The 26,957-nt window shown below is 42.1% G+C and overlaps 4 protein-coding genes across 8 annotated transcripts; 3 read left to right on the top strand and 1 right to left on the bottom strand.

Moving 5' to 3' along the window:
- Positions 1–1,339: 1,339 nt before the first annotated feature.
- Positions 1,340–4,717, top strand: LOC108660023 (sodium-independent sulfate anion transporter). The gene is made up of 4 exons (XM_089259652.1): positions 1,340–3,320; positions 3,445–3,747; positions 3,830–3,975; positions 4,093–4,717. The coding sequence occupies exons 1-4, from the start codon at positions 2,204–2,206 to the stop codon at positions 4,420–4,422; spliced, it is 1,896 nt and encodes a 631-aa protein (XP_089115778.1). The 5' UTR covers positions 1,340–2,203; the 3' UTR covers positions 4,423–4,717.
- A 1,015-nt stretch (positions 4,718–5,732) lies between these two features.
- Rpt6R (Regulatory particle triple-A ATPase 6-related) lies at positions 5,733–7,243 on the top strand. Its single transcript, XM_018113237.3, has 3 exons — positions 5,733–5,866; positions 5,931–6,100; positions 6,171–7,243. The coding sequence occupies exons 2-3, from the start codon at positions 5,941–5,943 to the stop codon at positions 7,223–7,225; spliced, it is 1,215 nt and encodes a 404-aa protein (XP_017968726.1). The 5' UTR covers positions 5,733–5,866; positions 5,931–5,940; the 3' UTR covers positions 7,226–7,243.
- Positions 7,244–8,259: 1,016 nt separating this feature from the next.
- LOC108652028 (uncharacterized) lies at positions 8,260–11,484 on the top strand. The gene is made up of 3 exons (XM_018102040.3): positions 8,260–8,548; positions 10,280–10,359; positions 10,422–11,484. Exons 2-3 carry the CDS (start codon positions 10,317–10,319, stop codon positions 11,375–11,377), a joined length of 999 nt encoding a protein of 332 aa, XP_017957529.1. The 5' UTR covers positions 8,260–8,548; positions 10,280–10,316; the 3' UTR covers positions 11,378–11,484.
- An 806-nt stretch (positions 11,485–12,290) lies between these two features.
- mtg (mind the gap) lies at positions 12,291–26,786 on the bottom strand. Of its 5 annotated transcripts, none has more exons than XM_018104490.3 (8): positions 26,433–26,786; positions 24,965–25,185; positions 14,997–15,119; positions 14,360–14,496; positions 13,950–14,297; positions 13,448–13,882; positions 13,235–13,390; positions 12,291–13,177 (listed from the first exon to the last, which is right to left on the bottom strand). In XM_018104490.3, the coding sequence occupies exons 2-8, from the start codon at positions 25,005–25,007 to the stop codon at positions 12,758–12,760; spliced, it is 1,662 nt and encodes a 553-aa protein (XP_017959979.1). In that variant the 5' UTR covers positions 25,008–25,185; positions 26,433–26,786; the 3' UTR covers positions 12,291–12,757. The 5 variants fall into 5 exon arrangements, with proteins under 5 accessions (XP_017959979.1, XP_030243794.1, XP_089121386.1 ...); XM_030387934.2 differs by having other exon boundaries at positions 24,965–25,172; XM_089265260.1 differs by having other exon boundaries at positions 24,965–25,164.
- Between the last annotated feature and the right edge of the window lie 171 nt (positions 26,787–26,957).

Below are 26,957 nucleotides of genomic sequence, written 5' to 3'. Positions count from 1 at the left end.
TGCCGGAGCACAAATCTTTTATCAGGCGCTCAACACGTGTTTTTGTAAAGCTTCTCTTTGGCTTTCGAGTGTGTGTGTATGTGTGAGTGTGGGTGTCTGTGTCTGTGTCTCTGCGTGTTTTATTTATTTATTTCGATGTACAAATGATTGATTGCCTGCTCGGGGCTATTAATTTTAAGTAATTGTAGGTTACAATTTCGCGTACTTTTCCATTTTTATATTATTATAATAAAGTCAGAGTTCGTAGAAAAATTCTTGCCAACATTTTCCGCTGATCGGTTCTATGCACAGCTCACGCAATCCAAGAACTGCATAAGTAATGTAGTCTAGCATTGAGCAAAACAAAAAACCCCATGGAGAAACCCCCGCATTCCAGTTTCTATATAAGCACAACTCTTGAATTCTGCAAACTGATAGATCTTGACATTCGAATGGAATCTACCAAATTCAGTGACGATACGGAAGACTCAAGTTAACGCTCCGAAAACATCAACATTCGGAGCAAGTAAAAATTAATTTAACTAGCTGATTATTCAAATATGAAAACTAAATTAAATTCACTTCCTGGCGCTGCTGATAGACGGGGTTAGATATTTATATGTATGTATGTGTATGTAAATGTATGTATGTATATTAAGTGAATTCTGATTAGTTTTTCTAAACTCAAATTGCCTTTATCTAAGCCCATATTCATAACTGATTTATTGTGCACGCACTTCAAAGCTGATTTATTTACGATTGCATTGTTTTTTTTTTATGATTTTATTGTTTTATTATTATTTTTTTATAACGTCGTGGCCGCCTTTGCTGCTGATTAATTTCCCCCTGCGATAGTCGCACCTTTCCAGTGCTGTAAAAGGTCTCAAGTGGTATTTGAATTGGTCTGAGAATGCAAACTCCCAACGGAATGGAATTTAACTGCAAACCCTTTATGGCTGCCCATATATGCGAAATGGGTTCAGTTTTGTTTGCTCTGCAAATTAAATTTCAATACAAATATTCCCATGTCGCATAAATAATTTCGTTTATTTACTTAGTGGAATCTTTTGAGCTTATGGCTCGAATTGCTCAGGCTATGGCAATTCGAGAAATCAACTCTGATTCTAGGCGAAAATGCCAAGGGAATTGCATTGATAAACATTTAAGGAATGTTAAGAGTCCAATATGAAAGCTGATTATTATTAGTTTACTTCATTTCATTTCATTTCATTTAATTTCTTTAATTATGTGGGGAATTGAGCGCAGTCCACGGTCGAGTCATGTGACTGGTGTGAAATTCGCTTTCAATGTGAGCGGAATAAAATATATTCAATAAGATTTGCATTGTGGTTTTTATGCTTGTTGTTGTTGCTGTAATTGCTTTTAGCACGTGCAAATAAGAAACTTGAAAAGCCTGAATTTCCCTAAAAGTGCAAGCAGTAGAAGCTAACCTGCTGCTGCTGTCGCTACTGCTGTCGCTGCTGCTGCTGCTGCTGCTATTGGGAACCCCATGCGATTGCTAAGGCCAAGAAGAGGCTGCACAATTAACATTTCTTTTGGTTTGACTAGATGTGTTACACGATACTCGAGATACCCAGAGCTCACAGACGCAAGCCGGTTTTGTTTTTATTTATATTTTCGTGTTGCTCTAACGAAAGCCGGCGCTGAGTCTCGAACATCGGGGGCTGCCTCTGCCGCCGCTGCTGCTGCTGCTGCTGTTGGGCGGCGTTTGCCGGGTGACACGAGCGGATTGCCATTCGCGACGCGCACCTATTTATAATCAGTTCCCAGCCATTCGGCTACAGTTGAGCGCTGCTTCTGCTGCTGCTGCTGCCTCTGCTACTGCTGCTGCTGCTGTTTTTACCTCTGCTTCTGCCTCGATCTCGAATTCATTTCATTCCCGCATTCGACGCGGTCGCGAATAGTTTGGATTTGGCTTTTGGATATAGTTTTGTTGTGACGCCGCGGTATGCGCTGAAATTGAGTAAAGTGAAGAGACTGCGACTGCGACTGCTACTGTGATTGTGATTGTGATTGTGATTCGCGACTGTGACAGTGAGATGAAGCCGTAGATGAAGCCAACGGCAATTGAAGAGAAACAAAAAGCGCAACAACTAAATACCAAAAGACGTGAGCTTTCAGCGTCACATAAGTGCAGAGTACCACATATAGAGCTGTCTGTGTCTGTCTGTGTGTGTGTGTGTGAGTGTGAACGCCATTTGAGATGACTGCCAAAGATACGGGCCATGTGAACAGCGCCTTTAACGGCGCTGATGTGTCGGTGGACATACCCACGAATACGCTGTACCACACATCGCGCGACTGCATCGTCCAGCAGGAGGAGGAGCCGGCGATGTCCGGCTGGAAGGACTGCTGCCGCAGCACCTGGGCGAACATCTTCCGCCGCAAGACGCTGGAGAAACGCTTCCCCATACTCGTCTGGCTGCCGCAGTACAAAAAGGACTACATCTTCGGCGACATTGTGGCCGGCATCTCGGTGGCCCTGACTGTGATACCGCAGGCTCTGGCCTACGCCGGCATAGCCGGGCTCGATCTGCAGTATGGACTGTACGCGTGCTTTCTGGGCTGCTTCATTTACATCTTCATCGGCTCCAGCAAGGATGTGCCCATCGGGCCGACGGCCATTTCGGCGCTGCTCTCGTTCCAAATAGCCGGCGGCAGCTGGCAGATGGCCACGCTGCTGACCTTCCTCACCGGCCTCATCGAGATACTGATGGGCATCTTCCGGCTGGGCTTCCTCATTGACTTTGTGTCGGGGCCGGTGGGCGCGGGATTCACCAGCGCCGTCTCGCTGATCATCTTCAGCTCGCAGATGAAGGACCTGCTGGGCATACGCACCAGCGGCAACACCTTCCTCCAGGTGTGGATCAGCATCATCAACGACATACAGAACATCAGCTGGCCGGACTTCGGACTGGGCATCACCTGCATCGTTGTCCTGCTCAGCCTGCGCGCCCTGGCCAGCTGCAGCGTGGGACCCAAGCAGGGCAAGTCCACCTGCCAGCAGCTGCTCACGGGCATCTTCTGGACGGTGGGCACGGCGCGCAACGCGCTGCTGGTCTGTGCCACCGCCGCGCTGGGCTACTGGCTGTCCATCAGCGGCAACGAGCAGCTGGTGCGCACCGTTGGCTTTGTGCCCAAGGGATTGCCCCACTTCCAGTCGCCGCCCTTCCACATGGACGCGGTGGTCAACGAGACGACGGGTGAGGTGCTGCAGGAGGCGCAAACCTTCTGGGATATGGTCGGCATACTGGGCTCCGGCCTCATCGTGGTGCCCATGATTGCCCTGCTGGAAACAATGGCCGTGGTGCAGGCCTTTGGTAAGTCAACGGGATTTCACTTCACACTTGATGGCCTGATAAAAGCCGAAACGGCTTACTAGTTATATAACAATAATAATGATCATAATATTCATATTGATTAACTGTAAATTTCCATTCACAGCCGATGGCAAGCCAACGGATGCTACCCAAGAGCTGATTGCCTCCGGCATTTGCAACGTGGCCAACTCCTTCGTGCAGGGCCTGCGCAGCAATGGAGGCGTGGCACGCGGCGCCATCCTGAATGCGAGTGGAGTGCGCACCCAGCTATCCAATCTGTATACGAGTGTCATCGTCATCATTGCGCTGCTCTACCTCACGCCCTGCTTCTACTATATACCCAAGGCGGCCCTCGCGGCCATCATCATTGCCGCGGTGCTCTTCATGGTCCAGTATCGCGTCATCAAGCCCATGTGGCACAGCAAGAGTGAGTAGAAAGAGAAAGAGAAAGAGAAAGAGAGAGAGTGGGAGGCAGATTGTCTGATTGACTTTTCTCTTCTTCTTCACAGAGACGGATTTGATACCCGGCCTGGGCGCATTCTTTGCCTGCCTGGTCATGCCGCTGCAGCTGGGCATTCTGGTGGGCATTGGCATCAATGTGATCTTCATTCTATACCAGGCGGCACGACCGAAGCTGCGCATCGAAACACTCAGCGTAAGTAGCCCTACTCCTGCTCCTGCTCTTGCTCCTGCTCAGCTGTAAATAACGCTCTCTCTCTCTCTCTCTCTCTCTCTCTCTCTCTCTCTCTCTCTCTCTCTCTGTCATCTGCAGTCGCCGAATGGTCAGCGTTATTTGATGCTGACGCCGGATCGCTGCCTCATCTTCCCCTCGATGGAGTTTGTGCGCAAGGTGATCAATAAGCAGGGCGTCAAGTCGACGCTGCCGGTCGTCATCGACTGCACGCACATTTATGGAGCGGACTTCACGGCTGCGAAGGTGATATCGACGATGGTCATGGATTTCGCACAGCGACAGCAGCCGCTGTTCTTTTACAATCTGCAGCCGCGTGTGGCCCAGGTATTCGAGGGCCTCAACAAAGATCTGGTGGCTATATACGACATTAGCCAGCTGCATGCTAAGCTGGGTGACAAGACGACCTAACCTCGTTTAATGATAGATTAATTTAAGTCTCTTTTATTTATTTCAACACACACACACACGCACACACATGCATACACACTTGCTCAAAACTCAGCTAGATCAATTTGAATGCTTTGGCGAGGCCAGCGACTAGTTTCATTCAAAAAAAACAACAAGTCAAGCATTCAAACTAAAATGAAAAGATCGAAAGAAACCCACGCAACGTTACCAACGATCATTACCACCAACAACAACAACAACGACAACAACAACGACAACGACAGCAACTACTACAACAAAAAACAGTCCAACCAAATAGTCAAATATTATTTTCCGTAAATTTAATTAGCATTTAAGTTGAAGCAATCTTCCATTATTTATTCGCTGGTGAATGAATTGATTTCATATTTGGCAAAATGCCGAACAAAATATTTTTGCACCTCATTGTTGTCTATCAGATTGCTACGCATAGTATTATAAATATATACAACTATCATAAATATATATACATAAATAAAAAGCATTTACTGCTGACTAGTACTTAAATGAACAGTCTATAAAAAAAATACTGCGCTCAGTTTAATATTTTCTGTTGCTGTTGCCGCATTTAAACAGAAACTCTAATATCTAATCAAGAATATGCACAGATTTAAGACTTTCCCAATAATAATTGACGCGACGTGATTTCCCATAGATTCACTGAACTGAAAATTTATGGGTGATTCGCAAAAAAAAAAGGCACTGTAGTATTTACAATCAGCCAAAACACACGTACATATACATATACATTATATAAACATACCCACATTTATATACGTGAAAGCAATTAGACAAATTTTGAAATATTTTCCAACTGTTGCATCATTAAAGTTAAGACAAGTCTAGAACCAGTCGAGCATGCGCACGTGTCTAATTAAAACATGCTAATGCTAAATATTTCTGAATCAATTAAGTCGTTGCCAGCGACTACTGCTTGCTTGTCAATAGCTCAATCAAATATCAATCTGAACTGTAACGGCCCTTTGTAATTGCACATTCAGGCTGCTTTGGCAAAAATAACTACAGCATACTTTGGGGCAGCTGCATAAATCGCCAGCTGAGCCAAGTATGCAGCTTACTCGGTTCAGTGCAAGCAAAATTCATATGAATTTCATACTTCACTTCACATACATATTCGCAATCAAGCGAAGGCACTAAAAAATACCACCTTCTAAAAAAATTACCTTACTTTTGGTATTTTCTATACATGTAAAATACCTTGCTCAAATGTAGCCATATTTAGCACATATTTGGTCACCAAAGGAATCACTCAGTGCACACGTTTTACAGCACTGTAATTCAAAACTGCCATCTCATGAACAAAAAATTTTTAAGTCTAGAAAGTGACAAAAGTCGGCTCGTCTACAGATTATTTTATTTGAAAAAAATTAAAACAAATAAATTCCTTTTCATCTCAGTCGCTACGGTGAGTACATCAGAGAGAGGCAACAAAATATATTGTTAATACGAGTTAATAAGTATATTACCAGTCAGTTCAAAATGGGTGGATTCGAAGGGCCTAAGGATCCCAACGACAAACAGGGCACCGGCCTCAGCTCGTTCTTTGAGCAGAAAATTGCCGAGTTGCAGTTCATTGTTTCGGAGAAGCAGCGCAATCTGCTGCGCCTGGAGGCTCAGCGCAATGAGCTCAACTCGAAAGGTAAGCAATAATATAAAAAAAAAAAATAAAACAAAAAGTCCATTTCCTGAAAATTCGTCTGCTGCTGCAGTGCGTATGCTGCGCGAGGAGCTGCAGCTGTTGCAGGAGCAAGGTAGCTATGTGGGCGAAGTGGTCAAGCCCATAGACAAGAAGAAGGTCTTGGTCAAGGTGCATCACGATGGCAAATACGTAGTCGATGTGGAGAAGAATATCGACATCAATGATGTGACTACCAATAGCCGTGTGGCACTACGACATGATAGCTACACTCTCCACAAGATTTTACCGAGCAAGGTGGATCCACTCGTCTCGCTGATGCTGGTCGAAAAGGTGCCGGACTCCACTTACGAGATGGTGGGTGGCCTCTCCAAGCAAATCACCGAGATTAAGGAGGTCATCGAGCTGCCCATCAAGCATCCCGAGCTGTTCGATGCCCTGGGCATTGCCCAGCCCAAGGGTGTCCTGCTCTATGGACCGCCTGGCACTGGCAAAACCTTGCTGGCTCGCGCTGTCGCCCATCACACGGAGTGCACATTCATACGCGTCTCCGGATCGGAGCTGGTGCAGAAGTACATTGGCGAGGGCTCACGCATGGTGCGCGAGCTGTTTGTCATGGCTCGCGAGCATGCGCCATCAATCATATTCATGGACGAGATCGACTCGATTGGCTCGGCGCGTCTGGAGTCGGGCAGAGGCGCCGACTCGGAGGTGCAGCGCACCATGCTGGAGCTGCTCAACCAGCTGGACGGCTTCGAGGCATCCAAGAACATCAAGGTGATCATGGCCACCAATCGCATCGATGTGCTCGACCAGGCTTTGCTGCGCCCCGGTCGCATCGATCGTAAAATTGAGTTTCCGCCACCCAGCGAGGAGGCACGCGTCGACATCCTACACATACACTCACGCAAAATGAATCTGACACGCGGCATCAATCTGCGCAAGATTGCCGAACTGATGCCCGGTGCATCCGGCGCTGAGGTCAAGGGCGTCTGCACCGAGGCGGGCATGTATGCGCTGCGCGAGCGCCGCGTCCACGTCACCCAGGAGGACTTCGAGATGGCCGTCTCCAAGGTGATGCAAAAGGACTCTGACCGCAATATGTCCATGAAGAAGTTCTGGAAATAATTTTTTGATTAAAATTGATTCATCAATGCATCATTATAAAGATTTGTGTTTTGTCATTTTTTTTCTTAAAAAAAAAAAAAAAAAAAAAAAAAAAAACAATCAAACAACGGCAGGGGAGCTTCGCTACAAGTATTTATGTTCACAGCAATTTATTTTTGCACTAATTTGAATTAAAATATATGTACTTATATTGACAATTGTGATTCACAGAATACTAAAAAATTAATAAACAATATAATAATAACAAAAATTTTACTTTAACTAAAATTTAAAAAAATCAGTAGTGGAATAATTGTAAAAATTTTAGTTAAAGTAATATTTTTATTTATTATTTAAATATTACTGGATGTCTAATGATAATTATGGTTCTGTTTGAATTTTAATAATAGTTAAAAATGATTATGCATTATATTCATACCATAAAGTGCTATAGTGTATAACTCAATTTGTGATTCATCTAATACGCTTTATTTATGTTCAAACTCCAGCTCTATTTTACTTGCCTGCATTGCATTTCACTCTAATATCTCCATCTCTATCTGCCTCGGAATTTATTTATTTATGCCATTGCTGTTTATCATCCAAGCTGCTCTCTAATTTCTTTGTTTACGTAAATCATTTTTTGTCTGGCATTGAAATAATAAAAAAAGGTAATATATACATGCATATGAATATGCTGATATGCTAAAGCTGGGAGCTCGGGCCGTTTCCTCGTCTGTGGGGTAATAGCTGGCAATTGTCATATTTAATGTGGAGTTTGGGGCTGGTGTTTAAAACGTCGCAAAGCAATTAAGGAATGCGCTGGCATCATCACGCAAGCGGCTTCAAAATTACCCAATGGTCCAGCAAGAAAGCAATGACCCGGCCATGTTGTTATTGTTGCAGCTGCAGTTGCAGTTGTTGCTACTGTAGTAGTTGTTGTTGTTGTTCACTTACAAAGCGGAGCAATTTGCGTTACATTGCAAACTCATAAAGTAAACGTTCAACGGGTTTGCACTTTCATTGTGCACGACTCGGGCGGGTCGCCGCGGTGCTGGCGGGGACGCGCCCAATTCCCCCAGCCGATTCGGCGCACCACTTGGCTTATAAATGCCAGCCGCATCCAGGCGCTCGCTGCCAATTGACAACGTTTGCTTACCGGATTTACAAGCATTTCCGTTGCATGCCACACGAAAGTAAAAGCGCTTTCCACCGAGCCCGCCTTATTCGACTCGCAGCGACAACAACTGCTGGCCTTCAATCGCTGACCGCGCATTAGATACGTTTCGCCTGTCCACCACGCAGGACGTCCTCCTCGGCTAACGCGCACCTAGCCGCCGTCGTGTAAGTGCCAGCAGCAGGGCAACGAGCCACTGCAGATTGTGGCTAACTGTCAACTTGAGTGATTACTGTGTTTTCAAATCTTGCCACCGTCCAGTTATCTGAGAGTGTGTGTGAGTGGTGTGTAAGAGTGTGTGTGCTGCAAGGTGGTTGAGGTGGTGCTCGCCTTAAAAGTAAACTGGTTCTGCTCTCCCAATCGCTGCCAGAGCTGACTGACACACTTTATTAGCCAAGATGGCATTCTACAATTTCTCTGATTGCATAAATGGCAAAGCTCAGGTGGAGTTGGCTTCCAGATCATTCTCTGGCAACAGTTAGCTATTAGTTCACCTCTTGCAGAGAATATCGTAGGCAGTATTAAGGCCATAGCTTGATCCTTGACAATGAGAATTTAAGATTTGATGTGAAATTTTATATGCAGGCAGAGGAAGGCAAGGTTGACTCTATTAAGTGTGTATATTTCCGATCAAACTGAAGTGCTGTTCTTTCATTTAAAACTATGTATGAGTCTGATGCTCTACAAATTTGACTTTTAGGCTTATCTGTTTCTGTTTCATAAGAACTAAAGCAGATCATTTTTGTTCTTCCGTAACCAAAAACTTCAACAGTTTTTAAACAATTTCTATCTAGGAACCCGAACCGAAAGTTTTTTAATTGTATTTCTCTGAAAGTCTATGCCTATATTATGTGTAGAGCAATCGACTCAAATCTAATGTCATTAAACCTTATATGCTAGAAGTTTTGTATTAGCTGCAGGTATATATACCTAAATTCAGATATAGTCTGCTGATAGATCTGCTGGACAGACATTGCTAATCTAGAGTAATTGTGGTTAGTTTTACTATAGTATTTCTCTTACTTTTTTATTCAACTTGTCTTTTATTAGCGATCTATTAAGATAATATAATTTTTGGAATTAGTTTTAAATAACCGAATGGTTTGACTTCAGGTGAGCTCAATATATCATTATATACCATTATATATCATTGTAAAGCTTTAATAGTTTTGCTTATCATTAGTTCAATAGTAATAGTGGTCGATTTTTATAGTTGTGATCATTATTGTATTAAGAACGTTCCCATCTCTCTGTCAAATTTATGGATTCTACGAATTAGTTTATGTCAGCTAGCAAAACATTCTTCATTTAAGTTCCAAACTTCCATTTAAGGCCGTACCTCAACAGATCAGAGATGTTACGAGCCGAAACTGCCCAAGCTATCGGATATAGTGTTTTTACTGCCGGCTGATATAGATAGTGCAAATATTGCTAACAATAGTAATTAAAGTAGCCAATAATAATACCCATGATAAACACTTTACCTAGCCCAACTCACATCCGCAAAATCAATTCGCAAGATGTAAATTTTGATTTCAAGGCTCAGTAAAAGGCGTTACGAAACTCTTATTTTGCTCGTGACTGAACTCGCAGCGACTTCGCAACGTTGGGTTATTGTGTTTAAATCAAAGGCTTATCTTCACTAACTGACATTCGTTTTTGCAAAGGCTAAGACCGCCAATAAATTCGCAGTTTACCGTTTGCTGAACCGGTTGCAGTGGTTAGGAAATGTTTGAGACTCACCTTGAGGCCATCTCTGGCCAGACACTCTTTGTCCTCAGCCACAATGAGCAGCAGGAATGAGCGCCCACCTGCAGCACCCACAGCTTCCTGTCTGCCATGCACTTATGTAAAGACTTTTCTTTCATACATACATACATATACATATATATTCACAGCTGAAACACGTTGCATAAACTGAGAGCCCACCAAAAGATGTCACTGATGCTGCATTTATTGTTGCTGCTGCTGCTGTTCGGTAAGTTGCGCCCATACACTTTCTTCGAGTGCAGCTGCTTAACTCTGCTTCCGGCTGATCAGGTGAGGTGCCAGCATTTGGACGCAAGGTGAAGCGCAAGGATGCTCATTACCATCTGAATGTGCCGCCGCCACCGCCGCCGGCGCCGCAGAAGAGCTCGGCATCCGCGCACACTGTGACCGTGGAGCACGAGCTGCCGCCGTACAGCTTCGAGACCATCAACCACGATGAGTTTGCGGCGCCGACACATCAGCAGTACGAGAGTCCGCACTACGAGAGCTCCGACTATGCGTCGCTCAGCAGCCACAGCAGCCATAGCAGCAGTCATGCCGGCAGCAGTGGTGGCTATCTGGTGGACAATGGACTGCGCAGCATCGCCAAGGGCTCGGCGGATCAGGCCATCTCGGCCGTGGCCAGCCAGAATGCGGCCGGCAAACAGGCCTCGTATGTGGCCAAGAGCACATTGGCCCAGGCCGCTGCTCAGGCAGCGGGCACCGCTGTGGCCGTGCTCAAGGGCAAGGAGGTGCTGCTGCATCGCCTGGAGGAGCAGAGCGTCGAGGCGCACAAGTCTGTGGAGAGAGAGTTGACGCAGCTGCAGCAGGCCAAGCGCTCCGCCAAGGCGGCCCAGTATGCCGCCCAGCAGGCCATCAACCATGTGAGCGTCCTGACCGCAGCTCTCAACAATGCCCAGGCCGCCTCGGAACTGGCGCAGAAGGCCGCCGCTGAGGCAGCTGCCGAGCTGTCCTCGCAGATCGACATGGTGGCCCAGGCCAAGGGCAAACTGGAGCAGACCGAGTCGCAGGCCTATGCAGCGCGCTTGGACTACGAGGAGACACGCGAGGCGGCCGAGAAGGCGACCCTCTCCGCCCAGGAGGCGCAGCTCAATGCCAACGATGCGGCACTGCACGCTAATGTCGAGCTCAGCGAAGCGGTTCATCTGCATGACAAAAGCGATCGCAATGCGGAGCAGTCGGCCAGCTCGAGCGGTCATAGGACACGCCCCCACCAGACCGCCTAACGGTTGTTTTCCACTTAGCTTAAGTTGCACTTAAATATGTATTTATTGTCTCTGTGCGGAGTCTGAAGAGTTACTTAATAAACGTGGCGAACACTTTTTCTAGGTTATGTCATGAAGACTTATTTTATGGAGTTGAGCCCTGAGTGGGGACTCACGAATGTACGAGCTGATGTAGCGGTATTTTTGGGGTAGGAATTATAGCATTTTTGGGGAAATATTGAATATGGCTAGAGTATTGCTTGTTGATATTCATTTAGCAAATAGAACATGTGTATATACATACATAAATAAATACATACATACATACGTGATAAATCATATGTGACTTGAGCTTTTAGATGATTTCAGTTAGGCAAAGCTCGAGCTAATCTTAAAGTTTGTGTGTGTAAATCTCTTTAATCTATTTTAGATGTAAGGTAAATATATTTATGAGTATGCTTATGAATATATTGCCGGAAATTGAGTTAATCTCACTTACAGCTTTCAGCTGCTTTTAAAGCTCTTCTTCAATGCCGTATTTCATAAAACCCTAACAGCTTCAAGCTTTCAATATATTACTATTTGGCTTTAACACTAATTAGCTTTAAAGTTTACATAGATCTAAAAGCTCATAAGCTTGAACTAAGTAAAGAGACACCTATGTATCTGAGGTAAGTAACTTTAAAATTCTAAAGCTGAATGAGTTATATTGGCTATATACCAATATATATATCACATACATATATGTTTATACTATACTGTATAGCACTTTCAATTATGCTATTCGAATGATATTCGAAATATTTTAATGAACTTTAAGCTTTCCATGAACAGTCAAAGCATTTGCCTAGAGCTTTCCATAAACACATATGTATGTATTTGTGTCTGTAATCGCTCTTCAAAGTTCTTCGCTCATACATAAAACACACGCAAGCCATATGCAACACAATTTTATTGATCTTAACTGTACCGGAACCTCTCTTTACCAGTTTACTATTTAACATAAGTTAAGCTTAGCTTTAGAGTACCATAGGGTCTTTGATGCAAGTTTGAGTTTTATTGTGTCGAAAAATATAATAAATAAATAAGTAACGTATGTATATAGAAGGTAAAACTAACCGCACAAGTCACACAAACACTTAGAATTTGCACTAGATTACGTAGGTTTAAACTAGATATGATCCACTTAACGATATAGGGTAGAGACTACAGCTAGGACCGCGCCTATGCCCGGGCGCTGCCAGAGGAAGGAGTGATTAATGATTGGCCAGAGACGACAGACAACCCCGTTGGCTTTCGCAAGACATTGACTATGTACGGCAAATCGACCAGAGACGCTCGATCTTGAACTTGAACTTAACCTAGATCTCAGATAGCAACTAACTATGGTCTTAGCTGGGTCTAGTCGGCCAACTGCTGTTGGCTCTCGCCCTCGGGCACAACGTGCTCGTGCTCGGCCTTGGGCTGCGCCGGCTGCTGCACCTCCTCCAACGGAGTCTGGGCGTTCTTCGCCTGCTCCAGGCGGCGAGAGACGCTGTCCATGGACTCACGCAACGTGTCAATGTCCACAGCATTGTCATCCTTGTCGCCAGTCTGCTCGGTCTTCTGGCTGTTGTACTTGGAGAAGTAGGTGAGGGACTTCATCAGCTGGTAGCTCTTCGAGATGGGTATATTGGAGTCGTAGACGCTGGTGCTGGAGCTGCAGTCCACGTAGAACCACCAATTGCACTTGAGTATGGTCTGGTCGAAGAGCGTGTTCTCCGGGCACAGGAAGGACTTGCGCACCATGCCGTCGTCCGTGAGAGCGCACACATGAAAGACCTGGCCGGGAAGAGTAGCAAATGAAGCGAGCTCCAGCTAGAATCAACTGCCACTTACCATGCAGCCCAGATCCGTGTCCGCGTAGAGGCCCGGAAAGTGCTTTTGGCGGGCGCAGGAGAAGCTCGTGGGCGGCAAATCCACTTTCGACTTGAAGTTGTCATCGAAGTTCTTGTCGTAGCCCACCGGGTAGTACTCCTTGGGCGCATTCATGACCTGTCCAATGGGAGTCATTAGAGAGTGCCTCGTAGTGAAGCCCACATTCAAACCCACCTTGGACACTTTGTGCTCCGCCAGTTGCCTGGGCCGCTCCGTGGTCGTCGACGTCGTCGTCGTTGTCTTCACTGTGGACGTGCGAATGAACTCCTCGCGCAGCTTGGCGGCCAGCATGGCACGATGCTCCGCCTTGAGCTGCTGCTCGCGCACATAGATGGCATGCTTGATGGTGTCCACGGTGACATTGGCGGCCGCCGCCAGCTCCTCGACGGTGACGTCCTTCAGGTCAAACTTGGGCTCCTCGAACTGCAAGTAGTTGGGATGCTTGACCAGCCCGCTGCGCTGCTCCGGCCGTGCCGGCTCTGACTTGGCTGCATTGGCAATGCGTGAAATGGACTCGGGCATGGCCTGGAAGACCGGCACGGCCACGGGCTGCGAGACAACCGGCTGCACGACCATGGCATTGTCCGCATGGAATGTGCGATTGGAGTGCTGCAAGGGGGAGGCAAAGGTTAAGGTGAGCGAGCGAGCGACAACTAAAGCTGACTGCTTCACTTACCGGCTTCGCATTGCTGTTGACCAGCTTGTTGTTGACGCTGACGCGCGGCTGCGTCGAGTCCACGGCAATGCGACGCTGGGCGATGGCCTCGTTGCCCGCCGGCTTCGTTGGTATGGGCCGAAAGGCGGGCACGCCCATGGGCAGCGGACGCGCCTCTGTCATGAGCTGCTGCTGCCGTTGCTGCTGCTGTTGTTGTTGTAGTTGCAGTTGTTGCAGTTGCTGCAGTTGCTGCTGCGCTTGATTCTTGACCGCCGCCTGCTGCAGCAATTGCAGATTGTAGGGTCCGGGCGCTGTGGACCGTGAACTGATGCGTTTGTCCGCCAGATTGAGCTGCTTGGGTGCAGTGGCCTGCATCAGAGGTGGTTTATTACAGTTAGCAGCTCACTTAGCCTCCGATTAAGCACACTCACCTCCTGCTGTCGTGCCGAGGGCAGCACGCCCACCAGCTCTGGCGCCGCCCCATTCCTGTAGCTAATGGCGCGCCGGCGATCGCTCTCCACGTTGCTCAGCGACTCCTTGAAGCCCAGCTCGTCGCCCACGCTCAGACCTGCAAGCACAAGACGGATTAGGCTAGACTCGATCCACAGCAAGCCGTCGCGACACCTCATCAATCAGAGCCCGAACAAGTCGATAATTAATCGCCTTTGTTTGGCTCCTCTTTTGTCTTTAGAGCTGAAACTATTGTGTGCATTGTCTCGTATGTACAGGTAAAAGGTGTATGCGAGTTGTCCAATCAACAGCTCAACTGGTCAATGCTAATGCTACGGATATTGAACCGCAGCTGCTACACTCTAAAGCGCAGCTCGACTCGGCATTGGCATTGCCATTGGCATTGGCATTAATTCATTGATGACTTAAATGCCGCAAATTTGTTTGTTAATATAAATTCTGTTCGCTCCACTTGAGGTTTATCTATATACAGCTGGACTGATTATATATACAGCTTATTATTTATATTAACAAAAAAATCCAATAGATAGATAAAAGTTGGTTAGGGATCTCTCTCTATATTTAAAGTTGATTTTTTTTTTTTTTAGGTGGATTTACCTAAACCGAAATGCGCCTTGACGCCACCCAAGTTTCGTACACGAAACAGTCCAGACTTTTTGAAGTTACAATCGAGTGTGAAACCGAAATCGGACATAAAAACGCACGTCCCGCAAGCCAATCCTATAAGTAAATAGAAAAGCAGACACAGAATAGGATAGTTCTTCAATATGATACAAAAGGTATTCGGTTAGTATATAAAGCGTGGGATTAGCATGTGAATGGGATATGAAATATAAGTCTAATGAAATTAATTTTCTATAAATATATATGTATATGTATATATGTACAAAGAAACACCATTATATCACATTAGTCTCAGACATTCGGTTACGTAGAGAAACATGCTTCTGACCTGCCTTAAAATGGTTTTGATTTTTGGGTTGGGCTATCCCATTAATATCTTGGCATAGGCCGTGACCGCCCGTGGCATAGTTTTTTGCACAGGCTTATAAATGTAGATACGTCTTTCAAAAGATGCCCCGCATCAAATTAAAATTTTTGATTGATGTTTCCACATCCATCAAAGGGTAAAAAGCCACAGCAGCTGCTCTCATGTATATCAAAATTTATTGAAATTGAACAAAGGCTTTTAAACACTTAAACGTTCGTACGCATTGAAGCGGAAACCTTTAAAATGTGTTTATTTTTTTCTGTTTGCCATTAAAGAGAGCTTAAGGTATAAAGATCAGATGCCAATGGGTCAGAGCTTGGCTAATGATGCCGTGACCAACACAATTTCGACAGAAGAATTTGAAAGATATATTTGTAAGCCACTTCCTTATGGAGCACAGACTCTCAAAATAACTCAAAATGGCAAATAGCAAACAAAAGGGAAAAAATAAAACGAAGTCAAAGCTTAAACACTTATGTGCTCTGAGTACGCACTTAAAAGATTACATATGTGTATATGTGTGTGTGTGTATTGTATGTTAGCTAATCTACATAAACAACAATAACGAGTCAAATTGCAACGTCTGGAGTTCAAATTAAATTGTTAGCTTGTCAAGTGGGACATGAAATCTGTATATGCTCTAAGCCCTCTAAGTGGGTTCTTACTAAATGTCATCATGCACAGAGAATACAGTAGAGAAAGAAAAGTAGAGTAAGGTCTACCCTACTCTATACAGTAGAACGGTGCAGAGTAGTGCAGATATTGTAGAGTAGTGCACAATTGTGCTGAGTAGTGCAGAGTAGAGTAGAGTAGAGTAGAGTGGTGCAGACTAGAGTAGTGCAGAGTAGAGTAGTGCAGAGTAGAGTAGTGCAGAGTTGTGCATAGTAGTGCAGAGTTGTGCTGAGTAGTGCAGAGTAGAGTACTGTAGAGTAGAGTAGTGCAGAGTAGAGTAATGCAGAGTAGAGTAGTGCAGAGTAGAGTAGTGCGGAGTAGAGCAGAGTTGTGCAGAGTAGTGCAAAGTAGAGTAAACAAGAGTGGAGTAAAGTAAACTACAGCAGAGTAGAGTAGAGTCGAGTTAGAGTAGAGTAAAATAGACTAAACAGAGTAGAGTTGAATAAAATAGAATATAGTAAAGTAGAGAAGAGTAGAATAGAATAGAGTCAAATAGAGTAAACTAGACCAGAGTTGACTATAATAGAATAGATCAAACTTGGGTAGCGCCGAGTATACTAACCTAGACTAGAACACAGTAATTTCATCCACATCTAATATGCGCACCTGAAGCTCAAACTAATTGCTCGAGCATCGATCACATACGCGATACAAGCACATGGCATTCAGTTAATGCAGCCACAGGCCAATTAATTGGCTTTTGCTCTTGTGTTAATAGCTAAACTCATTCAGTCGGTCGGTCGGTCAGTCAGACAGTCAGACGAGCTTTAGTTCAAGGAAAATGGAGCGTGCTTTAATAACAATACGGACTTTGGCATCGGCGAGGCCCAATTTTTCGTTTAGATTAACGTCTTTCTGCGGTTCACTTGGGGTTAGAGACTGCAGCTTGGTGCCATTAATGGTTCATAAACCACCAAATGGGCACTCGCCATGAGAAATCAACATTAACATCTTCAAATAATATCATTCGAGCTAGAATAACAAACGTTCATGGAGTCTGGCGAGCAATTATATACATATTTTCAGTTCAATGTACAGAAACTAAAAGTTTAAGCTATCGGAATGTGCTTAAAAAGTTGAATTCATTTGACGTCATTATACATAGATAGTTTGATATAGTTATTAAATATTCTCACGTCTACGTTAATACTTCTGAAAAATTATAATATTAACTTGTTAAATGCAGATCATGTTTTTTAAGCGACCCATTTGATATTAAGATATACATAATTGGGGTCAACCTGATGGTCGTCTAAACTCTCTGGCGACAGATCTGACAAACTTACATATATTGTGCTAATTTATCTAAATTCCTTGTGCAATCTAGAGCTGACGTCAACAGTAACTCAGTTGCGAAATATTGGCTTTTTACTGCTCTGATTTATAGATATATTTTAACTATATTTCTACCTGGTGAAATGTAGACATAAAAAAATATTTATTTATTATATACATATATATTTTTTCGTCATAGTCTTAGATTTTTGTACCTATCATCACATCATAACATTTGAAGATTCGTTAATGGCTTTAAAAATGTAAAATATATGGTAATTTCGGATATACGACGACTCTAGTGAACAAATTCAAAATATCTCTCTATCAAACAAGGGTACATGCAAGTATTAATAATAAATTTCAAGCCTCTGACAGATTAACAGACATTTAGACTCTTGAAACACGAGCTTAAGCTGGAATTACAAAACACCTCTCCGCAGGCATAATCGTTAAGTATGTACATATATGTATATAAATATATATATGCATATATTAGTAGTACATATATATACACATAAATATATACATCAGATATAAGCCTCTCATAGATTTCAACATTTATTAACATTGCATGGAAACCCAACAAATCCTTTAAAACTCTTGCTTGGGCACATAAATATATTTGAAATCACATTTAGAAAACTTTCATTGCATCCGATTCGCCCAATTTGGCATTAACTAGACTTTTGTCAAGCTTAATTGCACTTTTACCCATTTGCATTAGGCATTCGCCGCGTGGGCCACGCTCTGAGGCGAGCAGCAATTTTAATGACCCGCCCCAAATGGGCAGACAAATTTGTTAATAGAGCCATTAAAGAAGTCTGCGGCCCAGGGCGAAATTGACAGCCAGACATAAGTGTATAAGTGAGCATAAGGCAGGCAGAACAATTAGCCATGACCAACAAAATAAATATTGGTATTTGCAATTGGTATGGAAGAAAACGGCAAAACCGATTCGTGCAGCGCGCAAAGGAAGAGCAATAGCCGGCAAATAGACCGGTGCACTGTGCACAGAGACAACGAGAGCTAAAACAACTAAACTAAACACACAACAATAATAAGTTAGTCGCAGGCCGCTTTCACTCGACATCATCTCGAGCGAGTCTCGAGTCTCGGACTGCGAGCTTTACGAGTTGTCGCTGGAGTCACAGGGCGAGCAAATAGAAATAGAAATTGAAATTGAGTCTGAGCAAATAATGAGGCATAAATATGCAGTCGGCGGTAATGCCGGCCGCTTAGCATATGCCATTGACCGTCGCGACGCGTCGGGGGCCAGACCATTTTGGGCGTGGCTGGGTGTGACTTTCCGTTTCGACGGCGCTGCTCTCTATACTTTTCCCCGGCAGGAGAAGATCAGCACAGCTGCCAGCCACATCCAGTTAGCACCTCGACGCGAAAGTGGGTCAGCAGTCGGTCGCTAGTCGGCTACAGTCAGATACAAGCAATAACAACAGCAACAACAAACAAACATTGATATTAATTGCTGTTGCTTTGCGGAATGCTTTGCTGTTGTTTCTTGACATTAATTCAATTTGATGAACACTCGGCCCCAGAGCTAAATGCAAATATCTTGTATAAATTATGGCCCATCATTTAATTATCTGTGCCCAAGCATTCAGTTCAGCCAAAAAAAGAAATAAATAAACTTTGCTTTGGTAAGTGTTTCTCTCTATAAAGCCTTAACCTCTAAGCTGTAGCTTATAAAACGATTTCCTGTTGGGTTCAGACTGAAGATGGTCAACAGAAGAGATCTTCAGGTCAAATGTTTCAAGTGTTTATAAATAGGCAATAAATGCATATGGATAGCTATAACTGGCTTATCGTTGTCTATATTAAGCTTCAACTTCAGTGAATGCCGAAGCCAAAGATTATTAAATTTCTACTTTGGCTTAACGGGTTCAATGCGTTAAACAAAAGTTTTAGGCTCGAACCGTTTCTTTTTAAACCGGTTTTTTGCAGCCTTGCGCCAAAATTTGTCAACTCGTTTTCCTTTTGGCGGACTCTTTTCATATAAAATTCCAAAATTTTATCTTTTATATGTTTTGTTTTTTTTCTTCTCAGTTTTCATTGTTGGCCAGTTTTTATGTTCAATATTTGTTGTTGCGCATTGTCAAGCGGAGCGCATTGTTCAGATCTGTTGTCGTTCATTTAAATAATATAAAGACCGAAAAGCTCAAAACTACTAAAGTGTTAAAACAAACGAATATAAAAGGAAACAGCTTCCAATTGAATTAAACGATTTGAATCATTTTAGCATAGCTTTGAGAATTCCTTTCCCTTTCAGGCCTAGGCAAAACATTAGAGCTTGACCTCGTCAACATATACGATTACAATTTCCCACGAGAGATCCCATAAAACGCTTAGCCAAATGAATTGTCGATCATTTTCATGGCATGATGGAAGACCCGGAGAGCTGATGATCTATGTAGAAGATAATGTTGCTAAGCCGACCTTGCCGAGTCAGACCAAGTTCGACTATTGGATCTAAGAGTGAGGGGTCTCTTAAGATAGACAAGTGTCAAACGGAGAAACCAGCCCAAAAAAAAAAAACAGAAAAAATACTCTGACGCTGGGCAGCAATAGCTGCTACAGCAACTGTGTAAAGTGTTGGCTGCCAATCTACATGCTAATTTGTTTTGTCAGTTAATTATGTTAATTGAACGATGGTCTTGACAGTGAGTGATAGGGCCCCAAAACAAAACACCCATCAGACAATGTTGCGGCCACACTTCAAGATCTTTCAAAAATGTCGAATTAAATTGCAATTTGAGAGCTATTTGTTGCATGTGTTTTGTGTGCTGTTGAGTGTGTGTGTGTGTGTGTATGTGTATGAGTGTGTGTGTACATGTGTGGCCTATGTGTGATAGAAAAACAATAACAAAACAGAGCTGAATATTTATTTTGACATGCCGAAGCTTTAATGCGCTTTCACTTGCTATAAGCCGAAAATCTTTAATGTAAATATTTAGTTAATAAATATCTAAGCAAATTCAATTGCCGTTTAATTTTAAAATAAGAAAAAATTTCTAATTGATTAAAAAAAAAAATATTAATACAACATAATATATAACAAATATTATTTAAAATATTATGTTAAATATTAAAAAAAAAAAAATAAATAAAAAATAAAAATAAAAATTCAGGTAAATCTATCAAATATTAACAATATAAAATAATAAATATAAAAGCTACAATAAACCTGAGAAGGGCAGGAAGTAGTACTTTCAATTCCCATAGATCAGATAACTTGAAAGGCATTATTCATGATTTATTTTCAAGTTCGTATCGAGCACAATGAAAACCATTGAAAATGCTCTGATTTCGAGCTTAGTAGTAAATGCATAAATATAGCCATAAAATAAATCAAAAGTCATCAGATATTTTATTTTTATTGATCTAGGCAGCTGCGATTATCTATGTATATTTTGATGGGCAACAAATGCTGAGAGCAAGAGGCTTAGCTCTCAAGTTAGGGCAATAAAAAGGCGAAGCGACAATAACAAATGGTAACAAAGACGGCCAGAAGCGATGCAGCCCGGGGTGAACAAAATTGACTCTGGCCGCTTGAAGTGGAGATGGGAGGTGGAAGATGGAGGAAGGAGGAAGATGGGCGATGCGCGCTGTGGATGGAGTCACAGTTGGAGTCGCAGTCGCAGTCGCTATCGCAGTCGGCGTGCGTGACCTTTGAAGGTCTTACGTGAGCGAACGGATTGCGTGAGCGAGCCAAAGTAGCCGCCAGCCTACGAGAGACACCACTAATACAGTAAACTCTGGAGCACCGTCAGACGCAGACAATAGACCCCACATGCTCAAGCCTACATTAGTATTATGTGTTATGTGTGCGGCTGCTGAAGATGCGATAATTATGCTTTAATTTATGGTTAATTGTGTACAAAGTGAGGCGCTTGGCGGAAAGTCTTGATTGGGTCACCTGCAAGAAAACGCGCCGAGCGTTAAGCTGACAGGAATTTGCAAGTGAAATCAAATAATGAAGCAATCATGGCATGGCTCCACTTACAGCCAGCTTGTATTACACATATTGAGGCAAAAAACAAGACCAGAGGAAGGACGCATCTGTTGATTGCCATGTGCCTGCAGAGGTGGCTACGGCCGCGCCTTTCACTTTGCAAATTGCTCACTTAGTCACTTAGGACGGCATCATTTTTTTTTTTTCGTTTGTTTCACTGAGATCCATCAATATGACAATGCAATTTGTAAGAGTCTTTTTTTGCTTATGTTTTGTCGTGTTAATTAAGAAGAAACCTAAATGCTAATTGCTATTTGAAAGTCATTTGAAATACGCCCGTCACACGTGGCGTATGCGCATTTTGGGTTACTTGGACCCACCGCAGCGGCAGCGGCAGCGGCAGCGGCAGCGGCAGCGGCAGCTTCAATTACGATAATATCAACTGCAGCCAGCCCTTAAGAAGTTGCATAAATAAATAACACTGCCAAAATGTGGGTTACATAAAACATAGCAGACAGAGAGAGGGAGACGCACATCTGTAGAGTGAAAGAGAGCGACAAAGAGAAGCGTCGCTAAAGTGCTTCGTCATTGAACACAACAAAAGTCTGCGACGCAACAAAAAGGGGAAACTGAGCTGATGCGGCTACAGACGCATCTCAATAAGTTGATTGGCACGGAACTGATGAATCACTTGGACACTCGATTGCCCAAGCTGCGCGATGCTCTGACTGAGCTTCAGGCCACACACCTGATGCCGCTGATTGTGCAATGAGGGCGTAGTTTCGCCGAGTTTCTAGCCACATGTGATTCAGCTCAGGCCAAAAACCAAAACAACTGAGTCAAACTGCAGTCTTGGCATTCCAATCCAAACAATTTCCGAAAATAATAACAAACTCGTATTCAAATGAAGCGTGACGCGTATGTAGATTTATCAACGCTTCTCTTTCCGTTTCAAACGATGCCGCTTGGCACGGCTGACGCCGTGCGGTGTTTGAATCGGGCTGATTGCCCATCTTGGGGCTGAACTTGACCGATTTTCTGTGTTGAAATGGGCGTGCGTGTGCTGGGCAGAATGCCCCACTGTCCAGCCGTCAATGTCGAGGCAATTGCCCAGCTTGAATCAAATGTTATACTTCACTCCAAGCAGCTCATGCCAAATTGCAGTGCGAAGGCTACAAGCAATTAATTTGCATGCGAATTGATTTATATGGCCAAGCTAGGTTTTACCTCGTTTTGATAACACCTGCTAAATTGCGGCCATGGATGAAAATAATGACTAACTATTTAGTCAACAATAGGGGAGTGGGGGGTCACTCCTTCATGGTCCACAAGCGCTCTTCAGCCAAGCTCAACTCTAGAACTAAACTTCTAATGAGACACACTCGAGCCCAGCGCAAGCCTGCATAATTTATCAATTGCAATCGCTCGATAATCCACACAAAGAACGAAAATATGTTTAGTACATCTGTTTCACATATTGTTGCAAGTCACTGTTTACAGCGCCAGCCGAAAACACACTTATCAAGTTGTTTTTGTTCCGTTCGTGTGTTACATTAGCAAGGCTTTAAATGCTCGAGCTCGTTTGCATTGAGAAACCGCCGCGCTGCAATATTAGACATACCCAAAAACCACAGAAGCCAGCCAAATAATCGAGTTAAACGCGAGCGGCAAACCAGACACTGTCAAAAAATAAAAATAAAAGCAAAACTGCACAACCAAAACACAATGCAAAAAAACGAAAAACAAAAACAAAACTATAAAGTCAAGGGTACACGAATGACTAATACCCTGTAAAAGAATTCGCTTTAAACTAGAGCAACAAAATGGTTTGTTTACATTTATGAAAGATTAGTCTGATGGGTTTAAGAAAACATACCCTGATTTCCCAGTTTCAATGGGTTCAGGCTTATAATATATATAATATCTATAATATATATATATATATATATATCTATATAATATCTAAGCAGAAATAGGCCTGACTGTGAATAAAAACAATAATATTCTTTAATTTCTCTGCTTATTTAATTAAGATTCCAAGATCCCCACCTTTGTTTTATTTATTTTGCTTTATTTATCTCCCTTTTCATATATCTTATTAACAATGATATACCTCAATCCTTGTTTCTGAAGATGCTCTCATACTCTATAACCCTAATTTATCTTCTACCTATCGTTCATCGTACACTATTTATTAGCTGCGTGTTTGACTTAAACAATTTATGAACAGTTGTCAGCCTTGAGACACAGTTCGTTTGGGTTTCTTATATCCAAAATTGAGCATTTCTCGTGCACCTCTTGCTTTGCTACATTTATATTTTATATTAAAATAATCAATACACTTCACGCATGATATATGGAGTATATTCCAATACATAAATGAATTCATTGCCATGACATGTTTTACCCAATGCCTGCTCCCATTTTCTATGTATCCAATATGCAAAAATATATACAAGAGTCACAATATATTTATAGCTCAAAAGCTTATTTGTTCAGTTCAGTTATCATTTGGTAAAATGATATCCATGAATGCTACTGTAGCTCTCATTGCATGCTACCCCATTCAAATAGAAACAGGGTATAACAAAATGAAAACCAATCGAGAAACTGCAACAGAGTCTTAAAGAGCGTTGCAATCAAATGGTTTTATGCGCACGTTGCAGTTGTTTTTATTTATTTTTTTTTTCCAAGTCTTTCAAATCTTTTTTCTTTTATATTTAACACTGCCCACCTGCACTGAGCAGATGACTTAAATTTAATTAAATTTACTGCTCATCTCAAACCATTTGTAATTTAGACCATGTATAACCTGTTCCGCTGCCTTGTCACTTATGCAGAGAGCAACTTTTTTATGTCATCTTCAGCCGGTCTTCTATAAACTATGCGCATCACTCCTATGTGATGCAAAAGAATTTTCGGGTTAACAACCGAAAAGTGCGGTAAGAATTATGTGGACAAAGCAGCGAAAACGAAAGACTTAGGACACAAACTTGATTTAAATGAGCGCAAATTCCAAATTATGTCCATCTAAAGTAATTATTAATTAAAACAAATGTTTAATGTGTGTAACAATAAATGGCTTTAAGAAACAAAAGACTTAGAGCACAAACTTTAACCATGTGAAAGGCATTTCTATAAAAAATAACCGAATAATTGGTTGAAAATGCAAAAAAAAAAAGACGAATATATAATTGAGATTAATTGAGTCAATTTATAATACAGATATTACAAAAAAAAATATATATATATTTATATACATATACATATATATACATATATATATTTACATATAAAAAGTATATTTATATATAAATATATGTAAATATATATATGTAAAAAGTAAACTAAAAAAAGTAAATAAAAGACTTAAGGCACAAACTTGATTTACCATACCAATTATTGGAAAAAACGTGATTAGTGCATGAAAAACTTATATTACATGTTTTATATTGGCAAAAAAATAAAACGAAAGACTTAAGAGACAAACTCGTTTTGATATAAAGAAATTTAAGACTGACTCTCACAAATAAATAAAACAAGCCACACAACAAAAAATACTTAACAAGATTGAAGATTGAAGATTAAAGATTGAACTTGTGGTTCGACCAACACCGCAATGAATGAGTTTCTGAACAAAAACTACGATTTACTCACTTGCCGCTTGCATGATCAGGAATCCAATAACGAAGAAATTCATTTTCTTCAACTATATTTAATATTTATTTTGATTAATTTTGTGATTCGAAGGGGCGAAACGTCGCGTCGTTTGTTTTGTTAGTTTTTGTTAGCTTCGTTCAGATTTTTGGCTGCCAACTTCCTAGTGGAACGAAAAAACACTCACGCACTTGCACACACTGAAAAGCTTTAATGGAAAACTGTAAGCGTAAGCAATTGTAAATTTAAGTTGTTTTTTTTTTTTTTTAGGTTTTTTAATGCGCCTATGAAAAGGGAAAAATAAAACGCTTACAACGATATAGGCACGGGTTTATCATTAAATGGCTTTATGCACGACTCGTGCTGCCGGAGATGAGTGTTGCCGACTCGGAAGTAGTTGATTTAATTAAATTTAATGAACCTATTACAGTCCTCTCTTCTCTCTCTCTCTCTCTCTCTTTACAATATATGAAGACTTGTATTATATATGCACATATTATTTATTTGACTGCCTGCTGAGAAAACAAAGTTAGATATCAGATAAGCAATTGCCGTTGTTGAAAACAAAAATTAAAACAAAACAAAGTAAAAAACCGGTAAACAGAAACGCAAATGTGCTGGACAAACACTCTCTCTTTCCGTTTAAAGTAAAAGTGAAGAGCCGCAGCCTCTGCCTCAGCCCCAGCGGCGTGGGCTGAAAGAGTTTGGCATTTCCATTAATAAATTGATTTGATATATAATTTTCATATATAGAAAGAAATATGACTGTAGTTGATATTTAACTAAAATGCCAGTTTTTTTACTGTTTGTTTTTTCTTTTATACATATGTGCTTGTTGTTGTTGTATTTCGTTTAGCGTAGCGGACCGAACACTTTCCAATCAGTTAGTGGGGCCGCTTGGTTGATTTCTTGGCTCTCGCGCCATAATTTTTTGTTGTTTTTTTTCGTGTTGTTTGTCGCTGCCACGCCCCCCAAAAAACGAAAAATGTCAGCACGTTCAACCGCCTATTGCTACAACAACAACAACAACAACAACCAAAGCAATAGTCAACGTGCGACGATTCTGCGTTTAAAACTTGTAAAAAGATAAAAATCATAGGTAAAAGTTGTTTGCGTTACGCTTTTATTAAATTCGTTTGAGAGCTTTATTGTGTTAGCGTATTTTTCGGTTTCATTTAAATTAGCGCACTTTGCGCTGTCGCTCTAATTCATTAACAAATTCACACATTTTCATAAATGATTGTTAATCTATTGATGAAAAGGCAACGGCCTCGCCGCAGCTAATAGACTCGAATATCTATTTCACTTTTTCACATTGGCACGCATTCTGGCCATTTGTTGTTGTTATTAAATTGAATATATATATACATATATATCTTATTATGTATATATTTAGTATATACACATGTGCATATATCTGTATTTGCAGTTGCATTTGTATTTGTGTTATTGTAACTGTCTCCTTTACCGATCTGCGTTTACGAATACAATTCGAATCGCATTCGAATGCGCGTTATACGAAACTAGTTGCTTCAACGAGCGGCCAACGACTGAAAACTCTGAATATGATTCACAAATTGTGGCCGCAGCCAGCCAAAGCCGAGCTCTGCTGGCCTCTTTGGTCTTTTGGCTCGGTTTCGAAAGCGTCGACAGCTTCGCGCATGCGTGCCAACAGCAGCAGACTCTGAGCTCTGAGCGTGTCTCTCTCCACATGTGGGCCTTGGATGGCAGACATTCACCAACACTGGTTAACTGAAAGAGTTTCAAATGAAAAGTGAACAACTGATAAGAGATTAAGTGAGTGATAAGTAATAGTTAATGTTATAGAAGTAGTCTGAATAGTTGCTGATCTTAAAATAAAAAATTAAAAGTAGAAATGAGAAAATTAATAGTATTTTTTTTTATAATTATCTTTAATTTTTGTAGTTTTAAATATATATATATATCATATTAATATAAATGTACATATGTATATTATCGACAATACACTTAT

This window comes from Drosophila navojoa, chromosome 2 (assembly GCF_054131105.1).
Source record: "Drosophila navojoa isolate 15081-1374.11 chromosome 2, UAZ_NAV_1.0, whole genome shotgun sequence".
In the NCBI taxonomy this organism is placed as follows: domain Eukaryota; kingdom Metazoa; phylum Arthropoda; class Insecta; order Diptera; family Drosophilidae; genus Drosophila; species Drosophila navojoa.
This window is presented reverse-complemented; position numbering and strand designations above follow the sequence as displayed.